The sequence below is a fragment of the Balearica regulorum genome, chromosome 18 (genome assembly GCF_011004875.1).
Source record: "Balearica regulorum gibbericeps isolate bBalReg1 chromosome 18, bBalReg1.pri, whole genome shotgun sequence".
NCBI classification, from domain to species: domain Eukaryota; kingdom Metazoa; phylum Chordata; class Aves; order Gruiformes; family Gruidae; genus Balearica; species Balearica regulorum.
In genome coordinates, this window is record NC_046201.1 from 4,990,288 (window position 1) to 5,013,058 (window position 22,771).

General features: G+C 42.0%; 1 protein-coding gene across 2 annotated transcripts in view; it reads right to left on the minus strand.

The window, feature by feature from the left end:
• Positions 1-22,771, minus strand: part of RAB11FIP4 (RAB11 family interacting protein 4) — a 124,733-nt gene that overhangs the window by 69,882 nt on the left and 32,080 nt on the right. For both annotated transcript variants that reach the window (XM_075770385.1, XM_075770386.1), the window contains exons 2-3: positions 11,364-11,451; positions 1,147-1,235 (exon numbers count right to left, since the gene is read on the minus strand). In XM_075770385.1, the coding sequence (XP_075626500.1) occupies positions 1,147-1,235; positions 11,364-11,451 (177 nt within the window). The remainder of the gene's footprint in view (positions 1-1,146; positions 1,236-11,363; positions 11,452-22,771) is intronic.

The following is a 22,771-nucleotide window of genomic DNA, read 5'->3' on the forward strand; positions in this document are numbered from 1 at the left end:
GTGTTTGCAGAGAGCCTGCTTTCCATTTTATAGCCTCTATCATCTATTGCAAAACAGGGAGCTTGGTTTATGATATCTCTTAAGGTAACCAAGCAACAGCATGGTGAGTATCTATGTCATCAGTTAGAAAAAAATAGGGTTTTAGAAACAAGCAGAGTGATGGTGGTGTCAGCTTGTCATTTTCATCAAGCAAAAAGAGTCAATAAGCCCAGACCACTCTTCCTTATGACCAAATTCTGCCCTCCTGTTTGAAGCCATGGAAGGCTCCTTCCATCTTGTGACAGACATCTGCACCAAGGGGAAGGAAACGTCTCTATACTCTGTATGAACAATGGAAACCATTTTGTCTAACACCATGAAGCACTGTAACACCAGCACGCTTATCACATGTCTTTCCTCAATACAGGAGTATTGTTCTCACACTTCATCACCTGGGAAGGTAAGATGCTTTCCCTAATGATTTCAGGATCACTTGTAGTCTCATAACACCATTGACATGCAGTCCTTATCTGAATGTACTAGGCTAACTGTACCTTTAATCTTAAGAATTTACATGGGTGGAGGTGATTGAAACCAAAGTAAAATGAAGGAGAGACAAATAGATGCTTAAAGGAAACTTAACATTGCCCTGCTTTTTACATTGCACAGACACTGTCAAATTAAGGATACAGATGCAGACCTTTAATGGTTTGAAAATACTCTATACCCACCAGCCAAAATACTACCAAGGTTACCAAAGGTGTATTGTTTCTGCTTCCCAACAGCTGTTGAGTCCCTGTTTATTATCTGCAGAAGGTCTCTGAGGACTTGTTCACCTACAAAGTTTGACTGATTTAATTAGATACAAATCAGTGTTTTCTACTTGTGTGGTGCCAGCAAGCTTGTATACGATATCTCCCTTCACAGCCAAGTGAATACTGAGGCTTGTAACGCTATCCAAATCCTAAAAGCTCTCACACCAGCTGACAGCTACCCTGTGTTAAATGCAGCTTAAACCAGTGTGGAAGACTTGCTAACAGTCATGAATCTAGGAAGGAAGAGTCAACAGGCCAAGTAAAACAACAGCATTTACAATGACCCAACTACGCATCACTCCAGAGGCTTCCTCAGCCCACTAACATAAGACAGAATTTGTGCTTCTCTTACCTGGTAATAGTAATCAACATACTGTGGCTCATAGTGTCGAGGCTCAGAGTTTTCAGGAGACAGGACATCTTTTAGTAACTCTTCACAGCCTGGCAAACAGAAACGAGAGCAAATGGTCAGGCTGAGAGTTTACCTTCCCAGAGACTGCATGGACAATGGAGGAAGAAACACAGGTTTGTAGCTAATCTGTATGCGCATACCCTTGAAAGCTAGCTTTGGAATATGTTTAAATAGCTGTAACAAAGCTCTGCCTTATTCAGCATGTGGCACTTAAATAAGTGCAATTTCACTAATGCTGACAGCATGGATACACTACACTGCAATGAAACTGAAAGCCAAACATTGGTAAACTATCCTATGGGATGGAACCCCACCGCTGACCCACCCAAAACTCTGAAGTCAAACACTGGATTTTCAGGCTTGGCATGAGCCTGTGACTGTGGCACATTAGTGTCAGTGGAGCTGCTTCTGATTTTCTCTGGTCTAAGTGACAAAGAGGCAATACCTACATGTCACAAATTCCCCTTCAAAAAGAGCTCGGTCACAGCGTACAGTGCTTGGCAAGTAAGCAAGCATCTAGGCACTGCAAATGGAGATTTTCAGCTTCTGTGTTTGCTTTTGTTAACAATCACATTAACAGCTGGAAAAATCAATGTCTGGGTTTCCATCAGTCCTTCTCTCATCTGAAAACCTAAGACAAATATAGAAACACTGAAATCACCAAATGCCTCGTTCCCCATTAATTACCAATGACCACACTTGGCATGTTGAGCTGCAGAAGGCAGTAATATCAGGCCAGTTTATTTTAGAATAACCAGCTTACAGCCTTGGGCCTAAACTGTGTGGAACCTTCTCAGCATGTGTTGTACGCTATCTGTTGTGGTTTAACCTGGCAGGCAGCTAAAACAACCACACAGTTGTTTGCTCACTCCTCTTCCCCAGTGGGATGCTGGAGAGAATTGAAAAGAAAAAAGGTAAAACTCATGGGTTGAGATAAAGACAGTTTAATAGGACAGAAAAGGAAGACAATAATAATAATAATGATAATAGAATATACAAAACAAGTAATGCACAGCACAATTGCTTACCACTTGGAACATGGGTTTATACTGTTAGTTGATCTCTCTTGTTTTTAAAATAAAGGAATAACATCTGTAGGGGTGAAGATACCTTGTGGTTATGGAGGGGAGTCCCTTACAAAGGAAACGAGTACTTAGCAGAAGAGGTGACCAGATGGAGGAAGCCTAATATGGGACATCAGTATGTTGTCCCTGTCTTTCCCACACAGGCCTATGTCAGAGGCAGCACACAGTGGATGAAGCAACCGTGAAGATCTCAGGAACGTCAATGGACAACAGGCTGCAGGACTTTTTTCCCCCTCTTCCAGCTTCTGCAGCAAAGTGAGATTCTTAAGTGGCACAGAATGGAGAATAAATTAAAGCTATGAATCATACACTTCTGTGCATTTTTCACTTTGCTGGAGAAGTTAGCAGGCAAGAATGGTGTGTTAGGGTCACTTCTCAAAGAGGAGCTCACCTGGGAATAACAATCCAAAAAAATAATTTACTGGCTGATAGAGGCAAGATGTTAAACTTGTTTGCCTAGAGAGGGCATCTTTCTACATAACATGCCCTGCCTCTGACTCTCAGATTTCCCACCCAGCCGTGGTCCTTTTCTTTCTCTTGGTTTTATCATTAAGTGTGTCAGCCTGTGCTTGACTGAAGTTATTCTCTAGTCCTCTTACAGAGGGGAATTTAATTTACTGTTTGTAACTTTTGACATTAATAACCAAAGCTTATTACTCAGTCTGCCTTATGCCAGCACCCAGTGTGAGAGTCTCTACACATATGAACCCCTTACTTTGCTAAAAGGTCTCTGCATGATATGGAGCACCTACTCATTAAAGTGAGTTATCTCCAGCAAAAAAGAAAATAAATGCCAAGTGGTACACAGTAATGGATGTAGATTAGTATAATGAAGGAGATGCATTTGCACAGTTCTAAAAATTCCCAACAGTAACATCTTCATCCGTAATTTCGAGCCTTATTTTTCTAATTCACTTGTACCAACAACAGTGCTTCTAGCTAGAGACCTCTAAGCAGTCAATCCTCATTTAAGCCTGTTAGGTGAGAAGTTATTACCTCCCCCCAACTGCCTTTTTTTTTTTGGTGAGGAAAAGTCACAAAGACTGTCGGTTTTCATAAAAGTATTTAACTGCCCAAAACAAGGGGAGTCAGAAAACTTTCTGCCTTGCCTCCTTTCAAAATGCCAGCTAGACTGGTCCGTTAGAGCTAGAGTCATGAATAGCTCCCAGTTTTCCAGGGTCTCAAACCTAGAGTTTAGCTGCAAGGTCTTCCATGTCCCCTCTTTGCTGTTCAGTTCTTGCCTAAGATTATTCCTGATCACATTCTTTCATATTCCTTGTCTATTAAGACAGATCCCTTCATGATAGCCCTTGGCCATTTAAATTCATAGGCTTGAATTTATTCAGTAAAAACACTGGGGAGAAAAGCATTGCCTCCTTTGTACCTAACCTACTCGGGGCAGCCCTCACCGCTTCTTCATGAGAGCCACCTGGCATAGGTTTTTATGTCCTGATCCAGAACCACAGAAACTGATCAAGCATTTGACCCATTTCCAAAACATCACCAGGCATTTAATCCAATTTGTTTACCTAGCTGCATAGCTTAAAATGGCAAACGAAGCCAAATCTTGCTTTTAATGAAGTCATAGGCCATCTTTCCATTGGCACTGAGACTCAGGATGTAGGTGCATCTGAGAATATCTCCTTCTGCAAAGGTGAGACTTTTTGGTGAGAAGATGTTTGAGAGTGTGGCAACCAGTGTTCCCTGGGGGAAACGTTTGCTTAGCATGCAAGCTGGCATGACAGCTTGGATCTCTTCATCCTGCTGGGAAGATTTGCATGTTAGTATACTCCATAAAAAAAGGGGAAGAAAAGAAGGAAATGCTGAGAGGCCATTTTTCTCTGAGATTACTAAAACACATCATTGCTACCTTGCAGATACTCAAACCTGTTCCAACATCGATCAAATCAATGGAAAGATGTCCACTGACTTCAAGAATCTTAGGATCATGCCACTGGTTTTATTCTTGCTAAGAACTGCATTTAAAGAATAAATTCTCTATTGCTGTTTTCACCTGTCAAGACACAAATCAAAATCTCTTCACTCTGGAGGACTGTGGTGCTGGTCTTTTCTTTGGGCCACCCCATATCACCAGGAAGGTGGGTTTTAGCATACTGTCAGGAAATGCATCAACTTTCTTACTCGGTGTTTTTCTGCAACAGTGCTAATATATCTCACCTTTTGCTTTCCTTATCTAAATGATAATTTGAATTTTTCCAGGTACTCCAAGAGGTTCACAAGAGTGGCAAGATATAAAGAGGGGACACTGGAGTGTCTCAAATACTGTGCATATGTCTTCTTATTACCAGAATATATTTTGGCTTGCAGCCTGGGAAATGCCAGTGAGCTAAATTAGTGTGTCACAGTCCAGACAGAAAACAATAAAAAAAATCAAAGTTCACTCTGACAAATCTCAATATGGAAATATTAAGGCACTGGACAACAATTTCTACAGGGAGCAGTCTAGTTTGGCACACATGGTGGTCTCTGCTACCAATACCACTCTTGAGAAGAAATATGCTTGCCTAGGCTTGCAAAACTGCCATGATGGATATTTCAAGCTGTGCAGCAGTATGCACCTAAGGCTAGAATCTGTCCATAAATAACCCATTGCAAACAAGCAAAGGAATACTTCCTGGCTACTTTAAGGACCTCCTGCGCTAAGATGTCTCATTATTGCTATAACTCCATTTTCCAGAAAATGGTAAAACTGAAAGCCACTTGCATGGCTGATTAGAGATATTTCATTTGGATGCCAACTTGTATCAAAAGATATTAATGTGCTCGATGTTCTCTCTCCCTTGCTACGGTTGGGAAGATTTCCTCATCTACATTTTTGGGCAGCACAGGCAAGGAGGCTTAGCTGCACTGCAACCGTAGTGAGGCAGTGGATAGAGGCAAAGAGCTAACCCAGGAATAGTTTCGAGTCCTTGTGTATTTACTGCTGCAGCTCCACAAAAGGTTGCTCTCTACAGAGGAACACTCTGCTAAAGGGCTGTACATTATATAAACCACTGTGCAGAGTGACACCGATCAGGAACAAGCTTGTAGCTGGAGAAAGAACTATCAGATCACAAAATGGGAATGGCCAGAAGCTGCTGAATTTTCTTCTCTGACTAAAGACACCTCATGAGCCATCACAGAGGCAGCTTCTCTGTGTCACTCAGAAGACTGTCTGACTTACACACGTGTATCAGTTCTTGTTTAACAAAGCACTGAGTCACTCCCTAGTCTGCTCTGTCAAAATTATCTGAGTTAAAAACTATTTATCCTAATATGAAAAATGCATAAGCAAACACAGCTCATTTGACCAGAACTGGGTTAGGGAGTAGCATATCAGCTTGGAATAATTTGCACTTTGCAGGGCAAAGTGAAGTAAAATGGCAAGTGATATGTCCCTGGTCAGAAGTCTGCTGCAGAACAAGAATTCTAAGTAGAACCAAAACCACTAGGTCATTTATCCCTTCTTTTTGTGAAAATAGCCAGCTAAGATTTTTGCTTTCTTGAAAATACCTGGCTAAGACTCATAAACTCTCCAAACACAGTACTGGCTGTCCAGAGGCAGGACAGGAGCATCTTTAGTCCTAAGCAAAGATGATGAAAGGGTTTTACAAGTCACTGAAGGGGAAGACGTGAACTTTTAACTTTTTCAGTTCACTCAGGATGCCAGACATGACTTCTCTTACCAGATAATTTACAAATTTACCTTCAGTTTCTTTTTAAAATTGGTTTTTACACCCTAACAAACAGTCAATTTGCAAACAGACATTCTGGCCACAAACAAATACAATCGGAGCAAAGCTATTTCCTGCAAATGCTCCAAGAAGGAGATTTAACCCATACTGCATCAGGCAATTTTCACAGGCAATTAAGCAATTTTAATACTATAGAAAATCAAATCTGGTTACCTAATTGAATGTAGTTGGTTCCTGGCATTTTTCCTAAGAGCAATAGCTTTTTATTTTATCTACCCTTGGATCTTTAATGGTGTATTAGACTCACTTATGGCTTCAGGCTGTATTTAGTGAAATTTAGTTGAGTCTTAGAAAAGTCTGAAGTACTTTTAAGAGTAACCAACTTCAGCTCATTAAACAGCTATAGTGTAATTTACAACAGGAGAGCTTCACATTTACATGACAGTTGTCTTGTTGGAGCCATCCCAAGTATCACTCCTGTCAATAAGTTATTCTTAAAAGAATGGATAGATTCATCAAATCATCTCCAGTTATGGCATACTGTGAAGCTTGAGATCTATAGGTGCAAGCCTAAATGGGTTCATAAAGACTTTGACGTTTTCTACAGTGCTTTACTGAAATTCCTGTGTTAATGTGGCTGTCTTGGTCCCAGAAATTGGGTTATATTACAAATACCGATATCCAGCAAATAAACTCCTTTTACATGACTGCAACATACCCACCTCCTATTCCATACTGGATCTTCAGGGCAAAGCTAGTACAATACTATTCTCAGCTATGGGACTGTAAATTAGATTTTAAAGTTGGTTAAAAGAGATGGTCACAACTTAGCACTGGTTTTGTGAGAAATATGTTTGTTTGGAGCATCTGAATGACACTATAAAAGCAAATTTAAAAAATATCTAAAAATCTCCAGTGAAACAGAAGGCCAGAAATATTCTGCTTTGGATAACTGTTTAAAAAAAAACAAAACGTCAAATTTCATACTATATTATTTTCATATTCTTTCACAGTCCAGATGATCTGTCACAGTCTGGGCTACCAGAACAGCCAACTTCCCTTTTTGAACATTTCTTTAAAGCTTTGGGCAAATCTGCATTCTTGGAATTTTCATCAAAATTGCTAGGAACTTAATGAGAAACATATCTACTTTTTAACTTTTCTCTGCTCACATAAAGACTGCTTCTAGAAGCTTTCCAGCCAACTGCAGTAATTAGATGCCTAAAGGAAGCACAAAGATGGATTTTTGAAGGCACATAATGGTCTGTGTTACTATTTTGAAGATTCAAAGTTTGCTGTTGCTGCAGGTGGGGAAGTATATAAATTCACAACTGTGCTTCTGCCGCACCATTAATGAATATGAAGGAGCTTCTACAACATCTTCCATTTTCAAATATTATAACAGAGCATAACTTAAATGTCCTTATAACTTCCACAAGATGAGGAAAGGACTCTCTTGCTTCAGGACAAAAACAGGCTGTACGATTTCATCTGAAAAAACAGTGATTCTGCTATAGCACAAAGATTCATTATTGCAGAAATGCTCTGTGCTAACATGGCTCAGTCTTTCCCATTATGAAAGCCATTACCCTCCAGTTAGCACCGTGGTCAGTGTTGTTTTCGTGGTTAAAATAAGCTATAAAGCCAGAATACATTTGCCTGTATCTTTTAATTCTGTATTAATTTGTACCCGTGCTGTTCTCGCTCATCTCTGTGAGCTGAAATACCAAGGTCAGTAGGGGGAGCTCACCCTTTATTTGTCAGGGTTTGCGGTTTTTTACGTGGAATATCAAAGCAGAGAGACTATTGGAAAGACAACAGAAATCTTAAAATAGAAGGAATAGGTCAGACTTAAATAGAGCCTGCTAAACATACCAAGAGCCTGATCCTGCAAACACACTGCGGACTGTGGAACCTACCAGCCTGCATAGCACGTTAGAAATAACAGTTCCACTCAAGCCTTTAATATTACAAGTGGCAGAAAATATTTACTGGATCAGTACAATAAATTCAGTATAGCAAAAACAGTCATTGACTCCACTGAGCAAACAGTAACGGATCCCACGCTGACCCTGCTGAAATCAATAGGAATTCAGCCTTTGAGTGATGTTCTGGCTGCGCTCAAAGCCTCTAAGCAGTGCCACTTCTTGGACTACACTGGCTTTGGCACAGCTGCTAGGTAAGAGGGTACAGGTGTTATTTCATGGCAATTGCTCTCCAGACTGCTGCAGTTATTAGAAATAAAGCCATGCAGTGAGCAGATAGAGAGGGCAGCTTCAGCAGGAATAAGACCTTCATATTCTGGCATTCCAATGAAATTGCTGCAAAGCTTTAAATTTGATGGCAAGCCTGTCCCTAATTGCGTAGGGAAAGCAGCCTAGACAGCAGGGGCTCAGCACAGATGCTGAGGCAAAGTCCTTTAATCCACAAAAGACCAGCGAAAAGAAGCAAAGCTTTACATAAATAGAAAGCACTCTGCCTGACCAGTATTCCACCCCAAAGACACAGTGGGAACAAGTTCCTCCAACACACTTCTCCCCTCTAGCATAAATACCTCCACTTGAAAAAGTCCTCTCCATCACTTCCAAAGGTCCCTGCTGTTGGTGAGACTCCTCAGCACATCCTTCCCCACAGTTCCTGCTTCTCAGCAGCTGAAGATGAATTGCCTTTTCCACCTGACAGTTCCCACAGCTGCTGTGGAGGTACATGACTCGTGTCATGAGGTGTCCAGCTCAGAAGCACTAAGGAGGCAAGGCTTGATGTCCACTTGTAAAGGAACGCCACGCTTTTCATTTGTACCATGCAAGAGTGAACAATGCCCCGGTTTATGGAGGAGAGAGGCCAAGCTGCAGATTTTTAGATCCAGGGTTTGGGGGTTCTCCTTGCAGGGAGAGCTGCTACCAACCAGCTACAGAGCAGACATTGAATGCTCTGATGTTTGGGATTTTTTCAGGTTCCAACATTTAGTTTTTCACTAAGATCCATACCTGGATCTGAAATGCTCAAATCGATGTCGTCAGAGGTCAATTCTTTACAACTGAGATTTGAATCTGTTCTTCTAGATGCTTCAAACCTCATGCTTTAAACAAATTCAGGGCACTGAACTACCAAAAAAACCACTATACCACCTCTGTGAAGGAAATGATTTCTTCAGCATATTATAAAGGAAAGCATCTATGAGACAAATTAGTTTGAAGTACTCTAAGTAAGAAATACAGCAAGGCATTAGGATAGTAAAGCTTGAATTTAAACATTTGGCTCCCATTGCTAAGTTTAACACATCTTCATACTCTATTACTGAAAAAAACCCACTGGATTTATAGTAGGATCTCATTTTGGTCTATTAGTCTGATTGCCCCAAGCAATTGCGATAGGCTGAGATGTCAAAGAATCATATTTATAATCTGTTGCTGCCAAGACAAATCACTTTTGTTCAATAACAAGCCTGCTGCTATCGCTGAGATGTGGCTGCACTGAAAAGTGAGAGGTAACAACATGGTGGAGGCTTTCCATTCTGAAAGGTAGACATACCACGACCAATTTCATTTTTAAGAAAAGTACGGCTGGTAGGTAAAGACCACTACAACTTGTGTGCTGTGAGATTAGCAATACAACCAACCTTTCTAAAGAGATGCTGTGAAAGCATGCATAACAATGTCTTATCAGAAATAGATATAACTGCTCCTGCGATTATACACGCTTGGCACTGACACTGTGTGAGTGTTGACAATGCTAATGATGTGCTAAGAAAGCTCTAGGTGATGCTGCAGAATTGGATGATTTCTCTGTATCCGTTCACATACATGTACTAATATACATCAAGCATATGATTTGGATCCTACTTATAATATGCTCCACATAAGGGCTTTAAGCTATTCATAAACTTGGAGTAGAAGGTATTCCAAGAGAGTTGGATTCAGTCACATCTTTGCAGGACTAGACCTTAGGATATGAATACATGGATCAGTCCTTGCAAGGTGAGCAAGGATGAAAACTCCCAAGGCATCATCACTCTCCAGTAACTGTCAATATGCACACGCTGTCCTTCACAGTAAAGGAAACATAACTGCCCACTCTTTCACTGACGGTACTGCCCACTGTAGACAAGGGCACAGTTATTACAGAAGAGATGGTCTTCTGGGTCACATCTATTCCTTCCTGATCATATTTTGAGCATTTGTGCACATCTTTATACTGTGAATTACAGAGGACTACCAGATGATTTACAGAACTTGTGTCTTATTTAACCCAGAACCCAGTTTGCTACAGCATTTTCTGGACAAGGAAAACCTCTACTATAGTGTCTCTACACTAATGTATTAACTTTCCTTCTGGTCTTTCTATTGCCTTCTCTTCAAACACATCAGTGTCACCTTGGAAGGTGTCTCCATGAACATGGACTGAGAGCAGCTTCTCACTGTAATTCTACATAATTATACACTGTCCTCAGCTGCCGTAAACTTTAATTAAAATTGCTGTGGTGTTACATTCTTGCATCATTATGACTTTGTAATAATCTCATCATAGAAGACTCTCCAGTAGCTTCTCCTGGAGTCACACTCTGATCGTTGTGACATTCACCCTGTCCCTGAAGTGAAGCCTCTGGGCTGTGACAGCACTCTGGCACTTTACGAAGGACATACTATGTGTCCAGAAAAGGACATGCTGGATTATTTTGCTATGGAAAGCTAGAAAACTAATCAGCAGCAAAATGGCTAAAGTCTCTCTTCACTGTTTGCTTCGTTGCCCTTTGACAGAAGACATAGATGTTATTATGCTTTATAGCTTAGCCAAGGTCTGTGTTTCCTTGCAAAGGAGATGGTTTGATCTATCTGGTCTCTATCTCCACAGCTTGCATGGCCAACCTGTAATTAACCCTTTTCATTCTAATACATGTCCTCAAGTACTTTGAAAACATGAATTAACAATACCTTGCAGATACTGCAAGAAGAGTACAATAGTTTTAAATTTCCTAGTAGAGAAATTAAAGCCCAAGGGCTCTCTAACTTCCTCAGGTAAACCAACAGCAGAAGCAGAAGAGAACCTGGAAGTATCAGACTTTGGCACTGCCTGCTAACCACAAAGCTACTCTTTCTTCTGCTACATTTGTCTTTAAACCGCATCACATTTGTTCTAAAAAACTATCAGTAAACCAATACACAAGCATCTGTGGATGTAGGAACTCTAGCATTGCTCACCACTGATACACGAGATGCATAAAAAAGAACAAGATACTGACTCTGTTCACACAGTTGCCCTCCTGTCACTACAAATAACCACAGTCAAAAGAGAGGATGTCTTTGATCATTACATTTTCTGCAACCAGAGAAACATTAGTGGAATTGAAGTGGATTATTTTTAAGAAATATGCACATACCTTTGATAGCAAAAACTCCATGACAGAAGTTCTTAAAATTGATTCTTCCCAAATCATTTGGGTCCAAGTACTTTGCCAGTTTTTCCACCTAAAAGAAAAATCATAAAATATGCGTTGAGCTTGGTGCATCATCTGTAGCTTAGTTGGTTTATATCTCCTACAGAAGACCCCAAGTGGAAGAATATCCGTGATGTTCACTTGAATCAGCCAACAAATCATTCTGCAAGGAGGACTCTTGTCTTATAGTTGGATTATCTGGTACTAAGGCAAGTGCTCTGACCAAAATGGCTGCAGCTGGGACACATTAATACTCTACTGTGTGGATCTCAAAAGCTTAAGAAAGGGTGAACCTGTAACCTAGCCTCTCATCTTAGAGCAGGGTGCTAACAGAATCTCCTTCCCTAGGAGCCCTTGCTATGTATGCAGCTCATAGGAACTTAAAACCTTAGTGATCTCCATCCCTCTTATCAAAAGTTGTTGGGGAAGGAGAAAGGACAAAGATGTGCACAACCCATGTTAGCCTCATTCCCTGAAGAATCCAGACTATAGGAGAGAAAACTCATTGATCACTTGGGATCAAACAAAACTTCCTTGCCACAGCAGAGAATACAAGTTTTGTATAGGAAAATAGAAGTGTATTAACAGGACAAAAAGATTCATGTGGTAAGACAGAGAATGGTTCTGTTCAGTACACTATGCAAACAAGCAACGTACTTATTGCTTATAATCTCAACTTCACAGTTTAGCCCTTCTGATCACTCTTCACCATAAAATGAGATTACACTGAATTTACAGACAGCCACCAAACTGGCATTTGCCCCAAAGAAGGTCTGGCATATTGTTCGGGAGGGTTTTGGGAAAGAGGGAGAAAAGCAGTCTAGACGAGAGAGGCTGTTGTGTGTTGCGTTGTTGAGAATAAAGAAATTGAGAAACAAGTAGCTGAAGAGAATAAGGAGAGCAGCAGAACAGTCCAGGGAGGGGGGCACAGTGCTGGGATACCCCAGCTGGCTGTTCTCTCCGTGATAATTATGCTGCATGACATCCCCTTGTGATGCTGCACCTTTGCCTGTTGTATCTAGCGGGTACCCTCACTAAGGCAGAGGCAACCTCTTGCTGCTCGTAAGCAAGCTCACAGTCGGCTGCAGCACAACTCTGACCTTGATTGGGGCCCTCCAGACACCCTGGAGTATAAAGATGAGTGTAGGAGGCAAGGACAGCAGGCATGTAGGATGCTGCACAATCCTGGTGACTACAGTGTGAGCTCAGATATGTCAGTCTGAACAACAACAAAAGCCCAGCTGGAAAGATATGCAGCAAATGAATCCAGATGACCCAGTTTCTCAAAAATTTTTTTTTTTTTACATGCTAACAAAACCCTAGCAGTTTCTTAAAGCCCTGCAGATAATGCACTAATGTGTGCGCATGACACTTCTTCCTTCAGATTCTCTCAGTGCTTATAAATTCCCTCTGTGCCAGTAAATACCATGATCAGCCCAATGGCCTCATTTAGAACAAGCAAATCTGAATGAGAAAATTACAAAATTTTTACTTGTGCAAAATTCTATGTTGAATGAGAAAGGAACAATTTGATCCTTACACTGCATCCTTTCCCTTCTCCTTTTCTTTAAAAAAAAAAAAAAAAAAATCAAAAAATCAGCTCATTTAGGCAGGAAATAAGGAACTGTATGATGAGTTCAGAGCCCGTGACAAGTTAGAAATCTTAAAACTTTCTTATTGCAGAAGGCATCAACAACTCAAGTCCTGCCAGCCGGGCAGCAGAGCCCAGCTGTCAGCTATCGCGTAACTCATGATCAAATTCCTACATCTGGTATCACAAGTGATTACTGTAGCCCCACTAATTTATAGGAACAGATGACACGTTTCTGTTTCCAAAACGTAGCCACTTCACCAGAAACTGTTAGTGTGCGTTTAACGCATACAAGACTAACTGGAAATCCTTACTGAAACCAATTAAGTAGAGACACACTTGATACGGGAAAGCTGGGTCGCTGCTGTCCCTGCTCACCTTCACAAACAACACAGATGTTATAGAAAGATAAGGCAGTGGCAGAAGTTCCTTTCTTCAAACTGTTTTGGGTGCATTCAAAACAGCATAATCAAACAGGCCATTGAGGCTGGGAGCAGTAGGATTTTACAGCTGAAAATCTTCCTGACCACTGCAGTAGCTTAAATATGTGGCAGATGCATCAGCTGGCGTAACTCAGCCTGGCTCCAGAGGCTTTGATAAAGATCTTGGTGTGGCCACTAGCTGAGCATCTGTCCCCTTCATAGATACCGCAACAAAATCTAACTGGACAGCAGTATGCTAGGTTACAAGATCAGCCTGTAACTCTGACAAATGGCAAGCTCCCATCATTGTAATGTAAGTAAATACTATTTCAGATGCTTGCAGGGTTGCTTTAGAGAATCCTATTTCCTGTAGGTCTCTTGCTAAGAGGCAACAAATTGTGGTTTAGGTTTTAATGCACAGATTCCTGCAGCCAGCCGGGAAGCCTCTATACTATTTCATATTGTGCTATAACACAGTAGTGTCACCGGGTATTCCCAGTGAATCTGGAACATTAAGTTTATTTCTCAAAGTTGATCCAATGACTTTAGTCTACCACTGGCTCAGCCATATACAATTACTTTTTAAAATCAAATTAAATAAGATGTGATATGCCTGTGTGTGTGTATTATGGAGGAAGAGAGAATACGTTCACATTTAGGTCTAAGCAATGTCTTTACAATAAATGAAATTATCACCTGAGCAAAGTGCTTCAGTCTCCAGTTACCTCTAAGTATAATTTTTCAGGTTTTCAATTAGATTTTATAATGCAAATAACTGACATCAGTACAGGATATGATGAAGAATTTACAGAACAGTCTGATGGAATTTATGACACTAGTGCTCACACCTTCAGCCTGCTAATCAACACAGCTCCCAGCACAGGTCTGGGGCTACAAGGATTTTGATCAACTGGGACTACATTTAGGTGGATACTTGCATAAAGTTTGTGCATTAATATACACACATGTATCGTATAGAAATCCCTGCATATTTGCACAGAGTTTCAAGCCTGTAATGCACTTGATCATGCATTTTTACCAGCAGCTTTCTGGGATAAGTCAAGAAGCTCTTCCCAGTTAATTCCAGACTGAAGATATTACTTAAAATTAAGCTCAATTTCAAGCTGTGGCGAAATAAACTATGCCATCACAGCTACCCCTAAATCTTCTCTGCTGTCTATACTGTGTCAACCATCCTTCTGCTTCACTTTGTAGAGAAATAATGTCCTATCCTTCTCCTTCTCAGAAAGGGTTGGCTCCCAGCAATTAATCAGTTGTAATGCTTATTTATTGCCTTGGGAAACGTTAAAGGCTTGTCAGCCTAACTGCCAGGCTGCGGGACATCGAAGCCTTTTTTGCAGTCAGCAACCCCCTGGGCTTACAGCTAGGGCAGTCTGCGAGCAAACGAGGAAGAAGCAGCAGCCTTTCAGCCCCATTAGCGGAATGGGCAATGCAGCCTGGTTTTGCACACATGGAATACGCAGGCTGTGCCAGTCCTGGGCACGGTCAGAGTCCTGAGACCGCTGCATCTCTAGGCAGTGCTGGGCTCTGCCTCCTCTGCTGATCCCACTGCAAGGGACACAGGACTGCAAAACCAACCACTGCCAAAATTCAGTGCTGAAATGGCTATGCGGTTGTTGTCATACCTGCAGGCAGCATAGGGAACATACCATGTGCGCCAGAGCTTAACATCATAAGCCATCATGATGAGCTGGAGACAGTGTTTTGGGCCAGGGACAATTTCCTCTGCATCGCTGCACAGAGCAGTCCTCCACCATTTGGGACAGCACAAACAAGGTCTGGATTGCAAACTAGTTCTTCGTTGTAGGAAGAGGACAAGAACAGAAAAAATTAGCTGCAGGCTCAATAATCTAGCCAGTTCTTTTGGCAGCTGCAAGGGTCTCTCTAATGAACCCTTCAGTAGACATCCAACAGTCTCAGAGAGAAGACATAAATCATTTTTGCTTTGCGAAACAATTCGAGAAAACCAAACCCTCTGCCCCTATTGTTTAACTTGCTTGGATGAATGGGTGATTATCCATTCAATGCAAACATGTTTCTTCATTGTAATAACAGGTCACTTCAGCCAAAGCATTTGCTTCCTTTCTGTTGGGTTTCCCAGCAATACCGACTGCACTGCAGAGATGTTTGCCCCCCTGCTGCTTTCTGACACATAAGAGTAGGCTAGGAACACTTTAAAGAGTCTCTACAATGAAAATAAAGGGACAAGGTTCAGCGTGAAGAAACAATTTTGAAATCAAAACTGACCAAGGCAGAAATGCATATTAATGATTAGGAATTAGCAGTACAAAGCAGTGGACAACAAAGCGAGGCAGAACATTCCTCTATCAGAGAGCCTCTAGTTTGAAATATAAATTCTGAACGGCTGAGGCTTTGTGGCACACACTGTAGGCAAGCAGACTGGCTTAGGTCAGGAACCAGGAAGGGCTGGATTCTCAGCTCTAAGGCTATGAGTAAATGATTTACAACCGAGCTCTATACAGAGACTGAACACAGCAAACAGAGTCTCAGTAGGAAACCTGCCATACTAAACCCTACCCAGGAAAGAAGAGAGAGCAGTAACTGAGTCAAAAGACTTAACACTTAGAGACCTTGGCTGGTGCAGAACCATGTGCTGGCTGTCAGAATTGATGACATGGCTGAGTCCAGACACAGGAGGACAGCAGCGGTGAAATCCTGGTGTCAGCGAAGCCAAGGCAGAAACCCACAGTCAGCCCAGGGGTTGCTCAAAAATTTACCTGCAAGGGCTTTAAATCCAGTACACACTGGGCTATTTTTGTGCCCACAGATAGAGTCAGCTGTGCTGTCCTTTGCTCATTTCCTTCAACATGGGTTTCAACCCTGCCACACAACCCTGAAGCCTAAAGTTTTCAGAAGACCTGGTGTTTGTACTGAATTCAGTGTCCTAAAAATTATAAGGAAAGGATGGCATTTTTCTTTGAACTCCATCTAGTCATTTTGGTTTAACTCTTACAAGAGGAGTGAAGCAGGCAGAGGCAGTGAGCTTGCTGAAATACTACAAACTTTTGATTTTAGTGCCATTTGGGTGTGAGGAAAAGATTCAAGTTTTGGCAAAGTCACCCAACTTGGCAACTAAGAAGTGCATTTCCTCAGTTTCTTCAGCCCAAAGTTTCTAGCTATGTTAGCTAGAGGCACCCCAGCTTTGAATTTACTGCAAAGAGAACGTTCCATTTCCCAGCTCTGCTCTAGTGAAGGTGTGAAAAATCCCCTCCTGGCTCCTCCGGCCGCACAAGAGCACCAGATATGGGGACAGACCCAGCCTTCAGTGCAGAAAGGAAATCCAGAGTGCCTTGTAAAGAGTCCTCTGTAGCCATACTGCCTGGGACAAAATTCACATCTAAATCAAAGCACTCCTCTGTAGCCATCCTGCCAAGAATGCAAAACAGGAACCTGTGATTAACTCGACACTGCTCGAAACTGAGCAAGGAGCCAGTCACAGGTACATACCACAGTGTGCAGGGGAGTGACGTCACTGCAATCTGCAGCCACTCTAACTAGAGGCAAGGAGAATGTTTGTTAGCCTTTGCTCAAACTAATTTCCTTCCCAGCATCACTGAGCATGCCTGCTGTCCCAGGACTGCAGTACCTCGGAGTATGACCACACGCTGTACGTGACCAGGCATACGAATGACTGTTAAGGGAAGAAGGAAATTATTTTTTGTAGCAGAAGGAGTGGAAGAAGAGGAGAGAAGAGGACAGGTCACTGACAAACCTCAGAAGAGATTTACTGAAACTGATGTTTTCTTGCCAGTTCAATACAGGGGCACCTCCCAGCCAAGGAACCCTCTCAGGACTCCTGGCCAGCTCTCATACTGATGCTGCCAAAACAGCTAGGTATTTTTTTCCAGCAAAGATTTTCTGACTGGAACTGAACCCTGCTTCCATTTCCAGGTAAGAAGAAACTCAGATCTCTACTGACCTCACTTAATTTTCTTCAAAAACTGAGCAGCACAGAAGAGATTTTGTTAACAAAATGAAAATTTGTTAGGTTTAGATGTAATTGAGTTCTGCTCCATCCACTGAAATCTTACATCAGGATCCAAGTCACAGCCGGAAAATGTCATTTGAAATAAACAACTCTTCTCAGCAGTTTGCCTTCATACTGCAGGAGTCTGTGAGCACGTCTCACCCTGAAGTGCGAGCATAGAACACCTGGGAGCCGTGAGAATGGCAGCACAAGGACTTGCAGGAAAGGTCAGGCTGTGCTGCGGCAGCGACATTTGGGCAGGATCTCCTGAAGCAGGAGAATTTGTGAGAAATCTCAAAAAACAGCAAAAGGAGATTAAATACGTAAATGCTGCAGGGTGGTATTAGAGAGGTCCCCACATGATTTATACAGGGAGCAGCAGAACCGCACTCACCCCGATTTCAACAGACTGGCCTTTTCAGCATCTGGGGAAGGGCCATAAGTTTACGCCTTCACAGAATTAAATGCAGAGGCAGGACTTGTGCCAGCTGAGCAGTGCCATGCAATGTGGCCACCATGTGTGCTGAGAGCCACCCCTGGCTCTTTAGCCAGCCCCTGGTTCAGGCCTTTTTAGCATCCCTGTGGTCTGGGATGGATGTTAGAGCTCTTCAGTCAGGGTCGTCTTCAGTCACCGTCACTGTTGCACGGGGCTGTTTGTTTTGTCCCTGGTCCCAATCTAGGGCTTTGAGTAACAAAGCAAGAGGGACTCTTGCTGCTGTAGCTCGGTGATTCCTTGCCACTCAAAAATTGCCACCCTCCTTTCCCCCATCCTGCTTTCCCTTCGCTCTGCAGGTCCTGGTCCTCCACCACTTCAGCTGGCCACAGCCATCTAGACATCAGCAATTTTTCACCTTGCCTCCTAACAGACAACACTAGATACAGGCTTTGCTGTTTCCTTGCTTATATAAACCTCCTAAATGGTGAATCCAACTATTAATTAGTTCACTCTAAAGGGCTACTACTAAAACCAACCTGCCATATCAGAGATGCACAGTCTAATGGGTGCTCCGGAGATGCATTAGTGCGGGATACCAATATCTCTATTGGGATTTGGTAGGATTGGTCCTTCCCTGAAGCTATTTGGTGTTTGCATCCACAGACTGGAAGTAAATATAAAACCATGATGATGAAATTTGCACGTGACAGGCTGATAAATAGCAACAATGCAGACAGACTCACACTCCTCTGGATAGCTTCATAAGTAAAGCCCATACGGACAGAGTAAGTTTTAAGTACTGCCAGGCAAGATCACAAAACAGAAAATAATACAAAAGAGAAGAAAAAAGGATTAACACATCTACAGAGAGGAAGACTGTCTTTTGATGAGCTGGGATTTATAGATCCAGGGGAGAGGAATGAGGCTTCTCTGTGATATTCTGGCAATTCTGGGAAGGGAGCAAGATGAGGGAAATTATTTTACACGGCATTGGAGAAACCAATACTAACACAGTTGTGGTACACACTTTCATAAGATATGCTGAAAACCCAGACAGGTTGCAGAGAACTGACATAACATTCAAGTGCTGTGGAAACGTCTTATGCAACCAAACTTAAATGAGAATTTTCTCTGTTTAATTTGGCAAAAGGGAGACCAAGTGGTGATTTGTTACTAGGTATAAAACTTTGGCAAGCAGGAAATTGCAGGTTCTAAAGGACTCTCTAGTCTAGCAGAGGAAAGACATAAAGAACCATTAGCTGCAAATTAAAACTGAACAAACTCAAATTAAAAACAAGGCACAATTTTTTATTGGGATGGTTGTTTACCCATGAGAACTATAAAATGGAACTGGTCTAAACTATAAAAAGGAACTGGGCTCCCTCACCTGAGGCCTTTTGAGAAGACAATGATATATACATGGAAGATTTACCTAGCCAAGAGTAAGCAGGTTAAAAGCTGTGCTGTCACCATTTCAGGACATCACACTAGATGACCTGATGCTCTCCCTGAACCTGGCCCTAAAGCACACGACGGACCATGTTCCTGTCACACGTGTATGGTGTGGAAGACCAGCATTTAGGAATCACGAGTCCAATAAACAGCCTGCCCTTGCCATTCAGTTCTGGCAGACTGTGTATTGTAAATAATTCATACCACCGCAAACAGCATCATGAATTTCCATCAGCTGCTGTCTGATCCCAAAACATGCAGGAACATACATCATTGCTGGAAACAATGACTTTGAATTTGCTTTGAATTTTTATTTCAAGCATCAGTCATTGCCCCTTCATAATTTATCAGCAGGCTTCAAGCCTGAAAGTTGGCTTGTTCATAAGTTTTCTGTGAACAGAAATGATTGTTTTACTTTCTGCTTTAACTGGGGAGACCCGATTTACCAGCTAGAAGGCAGATTTTAGGACTGTATCCTGAATGACATAAGCAAATTTATTGAACAGTCTTGGCCTTGACTTTGAGCAAATTCCTAAATCTGTCAAATCTATAATCTACTAGTGGCTCCACGCAAAAAATCTGATTAAATTCAAGGAGTTCATTCATTGGCTTTCCTCGATTTAGCAACAACACATGGAATTGCATCTTCTTCCAAATATGAACTGGTTCCATGGGCACTTGGTCCAATGGGAGAAAAAAACCCTACCAGTTACCCAGATGAAGAAAACATCCATGATATGACATTTTGCTGAGTGTATGAAATGTATTAGTGAATTCTAAAGACACAGAAAGAGGTGGTTTCAGGGGCATTGCAGGTGGTTGAGTGCATTCAAAGGAAAAAGGGAAGCTTCTAGTGTTTGTGTGTTATTAATGCTCTGCAGAAGCATTACCTTGACTCAGGTGGGTGACATATGGGGAATGCAGTAGAACTACTGAAACAGGAATGGCGGAGCACTGCGGATCTGCAGAACGCACACGGGAGGTCAGCCGCTATCCTTCAGAAGTGCAAGGACAGCAAGCGCTCTGCATCTGCTGAGCTGCACCTGCCCGTGGCCTGGTGGAGAAGCTTTGGAGCATTTTCCAGAGGTGACAGACAGGAGAGGAGGGCAGTTCTCAACTCATGGGAGTGAAGAAGGCAGGAGCTATGGGATTCATATCAGAGCCTTCAGGGCAGGAGGGTTTAACTGTCTAGACTGGGAGATCCATGCTGCTGCGGAAGGGGGTGGTATCCAGTGACCACGGGACTGTGGCATGGGGGTCAGAGCTACAAGTTTACCAGTAGCATGCTGTTACCAGCAAATGACTCCATCTGCTTTGGCTTCCCCTTGTTTAAAATGGCTATGGCAATACTTAAATCACATTGAAAGGGCACTAAAAAGGTGATGATACCGCAGACAGTAATGAAATCTGCACCAAGCTTGTCCATGCTGTAGGTTTTGGGGGTTTTTTACCCTGACTCACTTGCCCACTATATTCTCCTTCTAATTTCTCAACACTATGGACTGGTGTCTGTTACCTCTTAATACATCTGCTTGACTCTACATGGAACACCAGGCACGCTAATGATTTGGCCCAGTACAATACACAGGTATTACTAAACGCTACTGTGGGCAGACCCTTATCATCTTGTTTTCTTATTCTGCCAAAGAGCATTTTATTATCTTCTGATGGTAAAAGATTAAGCCATATGGTACTCCACAGAGAGAACACATTAGGGATGGATTTGTTTAAAACATTCTAATATGCAAATAATCTATTAAGAGAATGTAATACTCCATGAACCTCAGTGACTGTGTGCGTGTTAACAGAAATCCAGGGAGCGCCAGGAAAATTGATGCTATGACTTCTGTTCTCTATTGAGAAATCATCTGCAGTCTTTAATACACATGATGACAGAAACCTAATTTAGGATAACAACAAATACAATTCTTGCGATATTACATAGCCCAATTTTGTAGTTAATATCCCTACAGTTGGGATTCTAACCACAGCTGAGACCCAGAAGTTATCACACCTAAGGAATCCCTTCTCTTACACCATATACCTCACTGACTAACCTCTCTACTTACAGAAAAAAACATTTTATGACCACAAACCACTACCAATAAAGTTTGAAACAGAATGCACGTGAACAGCTCTGAATCTGACCACACCTGAGAAACGATCATTGCCTGGAATCAAGAAGTTTCCAGAACTTCCTCAGAGTACACATCCCAAAAAGACTTTTCCCCATCCTATCTAAAAATCCTCGTGAGTTTTTCCTCTGCCGTCTACACCTTTGGATGCATCAATTGCTTATACAGACAATACCACTAGAACAGTATTTGTCATTTATTTTGTACTTCCTAATGTCATGTTGCAGCTGACAATGAGCAAGCACCAGAATCATAAGACCAACATCTCTCTGCAGACTCCCTCACCATCCATGATCCCATATGTGAGAACCTCTCATGTAAAATTACTTAAACAGAGCTGATTTGAACAGGATTCCATTTCTCTCCTTCCCTCTGATGCTATGTTGCAAAACAAGACATTTGGCTGGGCCCACCAATCTTACAACAGTCTATGGGGAATCCCACACAGTCTGGAATACCATGGGAACAGAGAGCAAGGCTAAAAATATGCCAGCACCATCTGTTCACTCTACAGTGATTTTTTTTGTGTTCCTCTGGAAACAAAGGGTTAACGTGTTGAACTGTTTTCCTAAAACCACTGATTCACTCATTCCCTAAAATAAGCAGGGCTGCATTACCACCTTCTTCTCCACTTCTACCAGAACTGAAACCAAGGCTTCCTGGAAAACAAGGCTGTTAGCAAAAGCTGTGACAAGCTGAAACGAAGCACAGCCCATTATCATCTCGTTCATTAGCATAAATCAAATATAACATAAAATAGTCAGATCTCAAGAGACAGTAGGCAATTGGTCATGGGGGGGCAGCATGCTTTGTCTTTAAACAAGGAAGAAAATGTTTGGGTAACATCAGGTTTATCCACAAGTGATGCAGCACGGATTCATTTTCAGAGAAGGTATTCTTCCCCTCTGCAGCTTGTGGTGTGTGTGATCATTCTCGTCAGTACATAAAGGGAATTTACACAGAATAATGGTTTTCATGGCTTCTGGTTGTGAGACGTCAGTCAAATGGGATCTACTCCAGAAATAATTACCATTTTTTGAAGTAAAACCTGCGAGAGAGGTGGGGCACACAGTGCCAACAACTCATCAGCCAACACTTTCTCAGCACCTTCCTTGCTGACACATCTGCAGTCACATTTTAATTGAGGTGTTACCATATGCAAAGAACAAACAAAATACCAAAGACCAGCAGGAAGAGGCTGGAGAGGATGACGAGAACAAAGCAAGCATGAACCGTGACTGGTAGGTAGGTCACAGCATGCAGCTCAGACATCCCCTATACCAGTGAAAACACAGTGCCCAAAGCT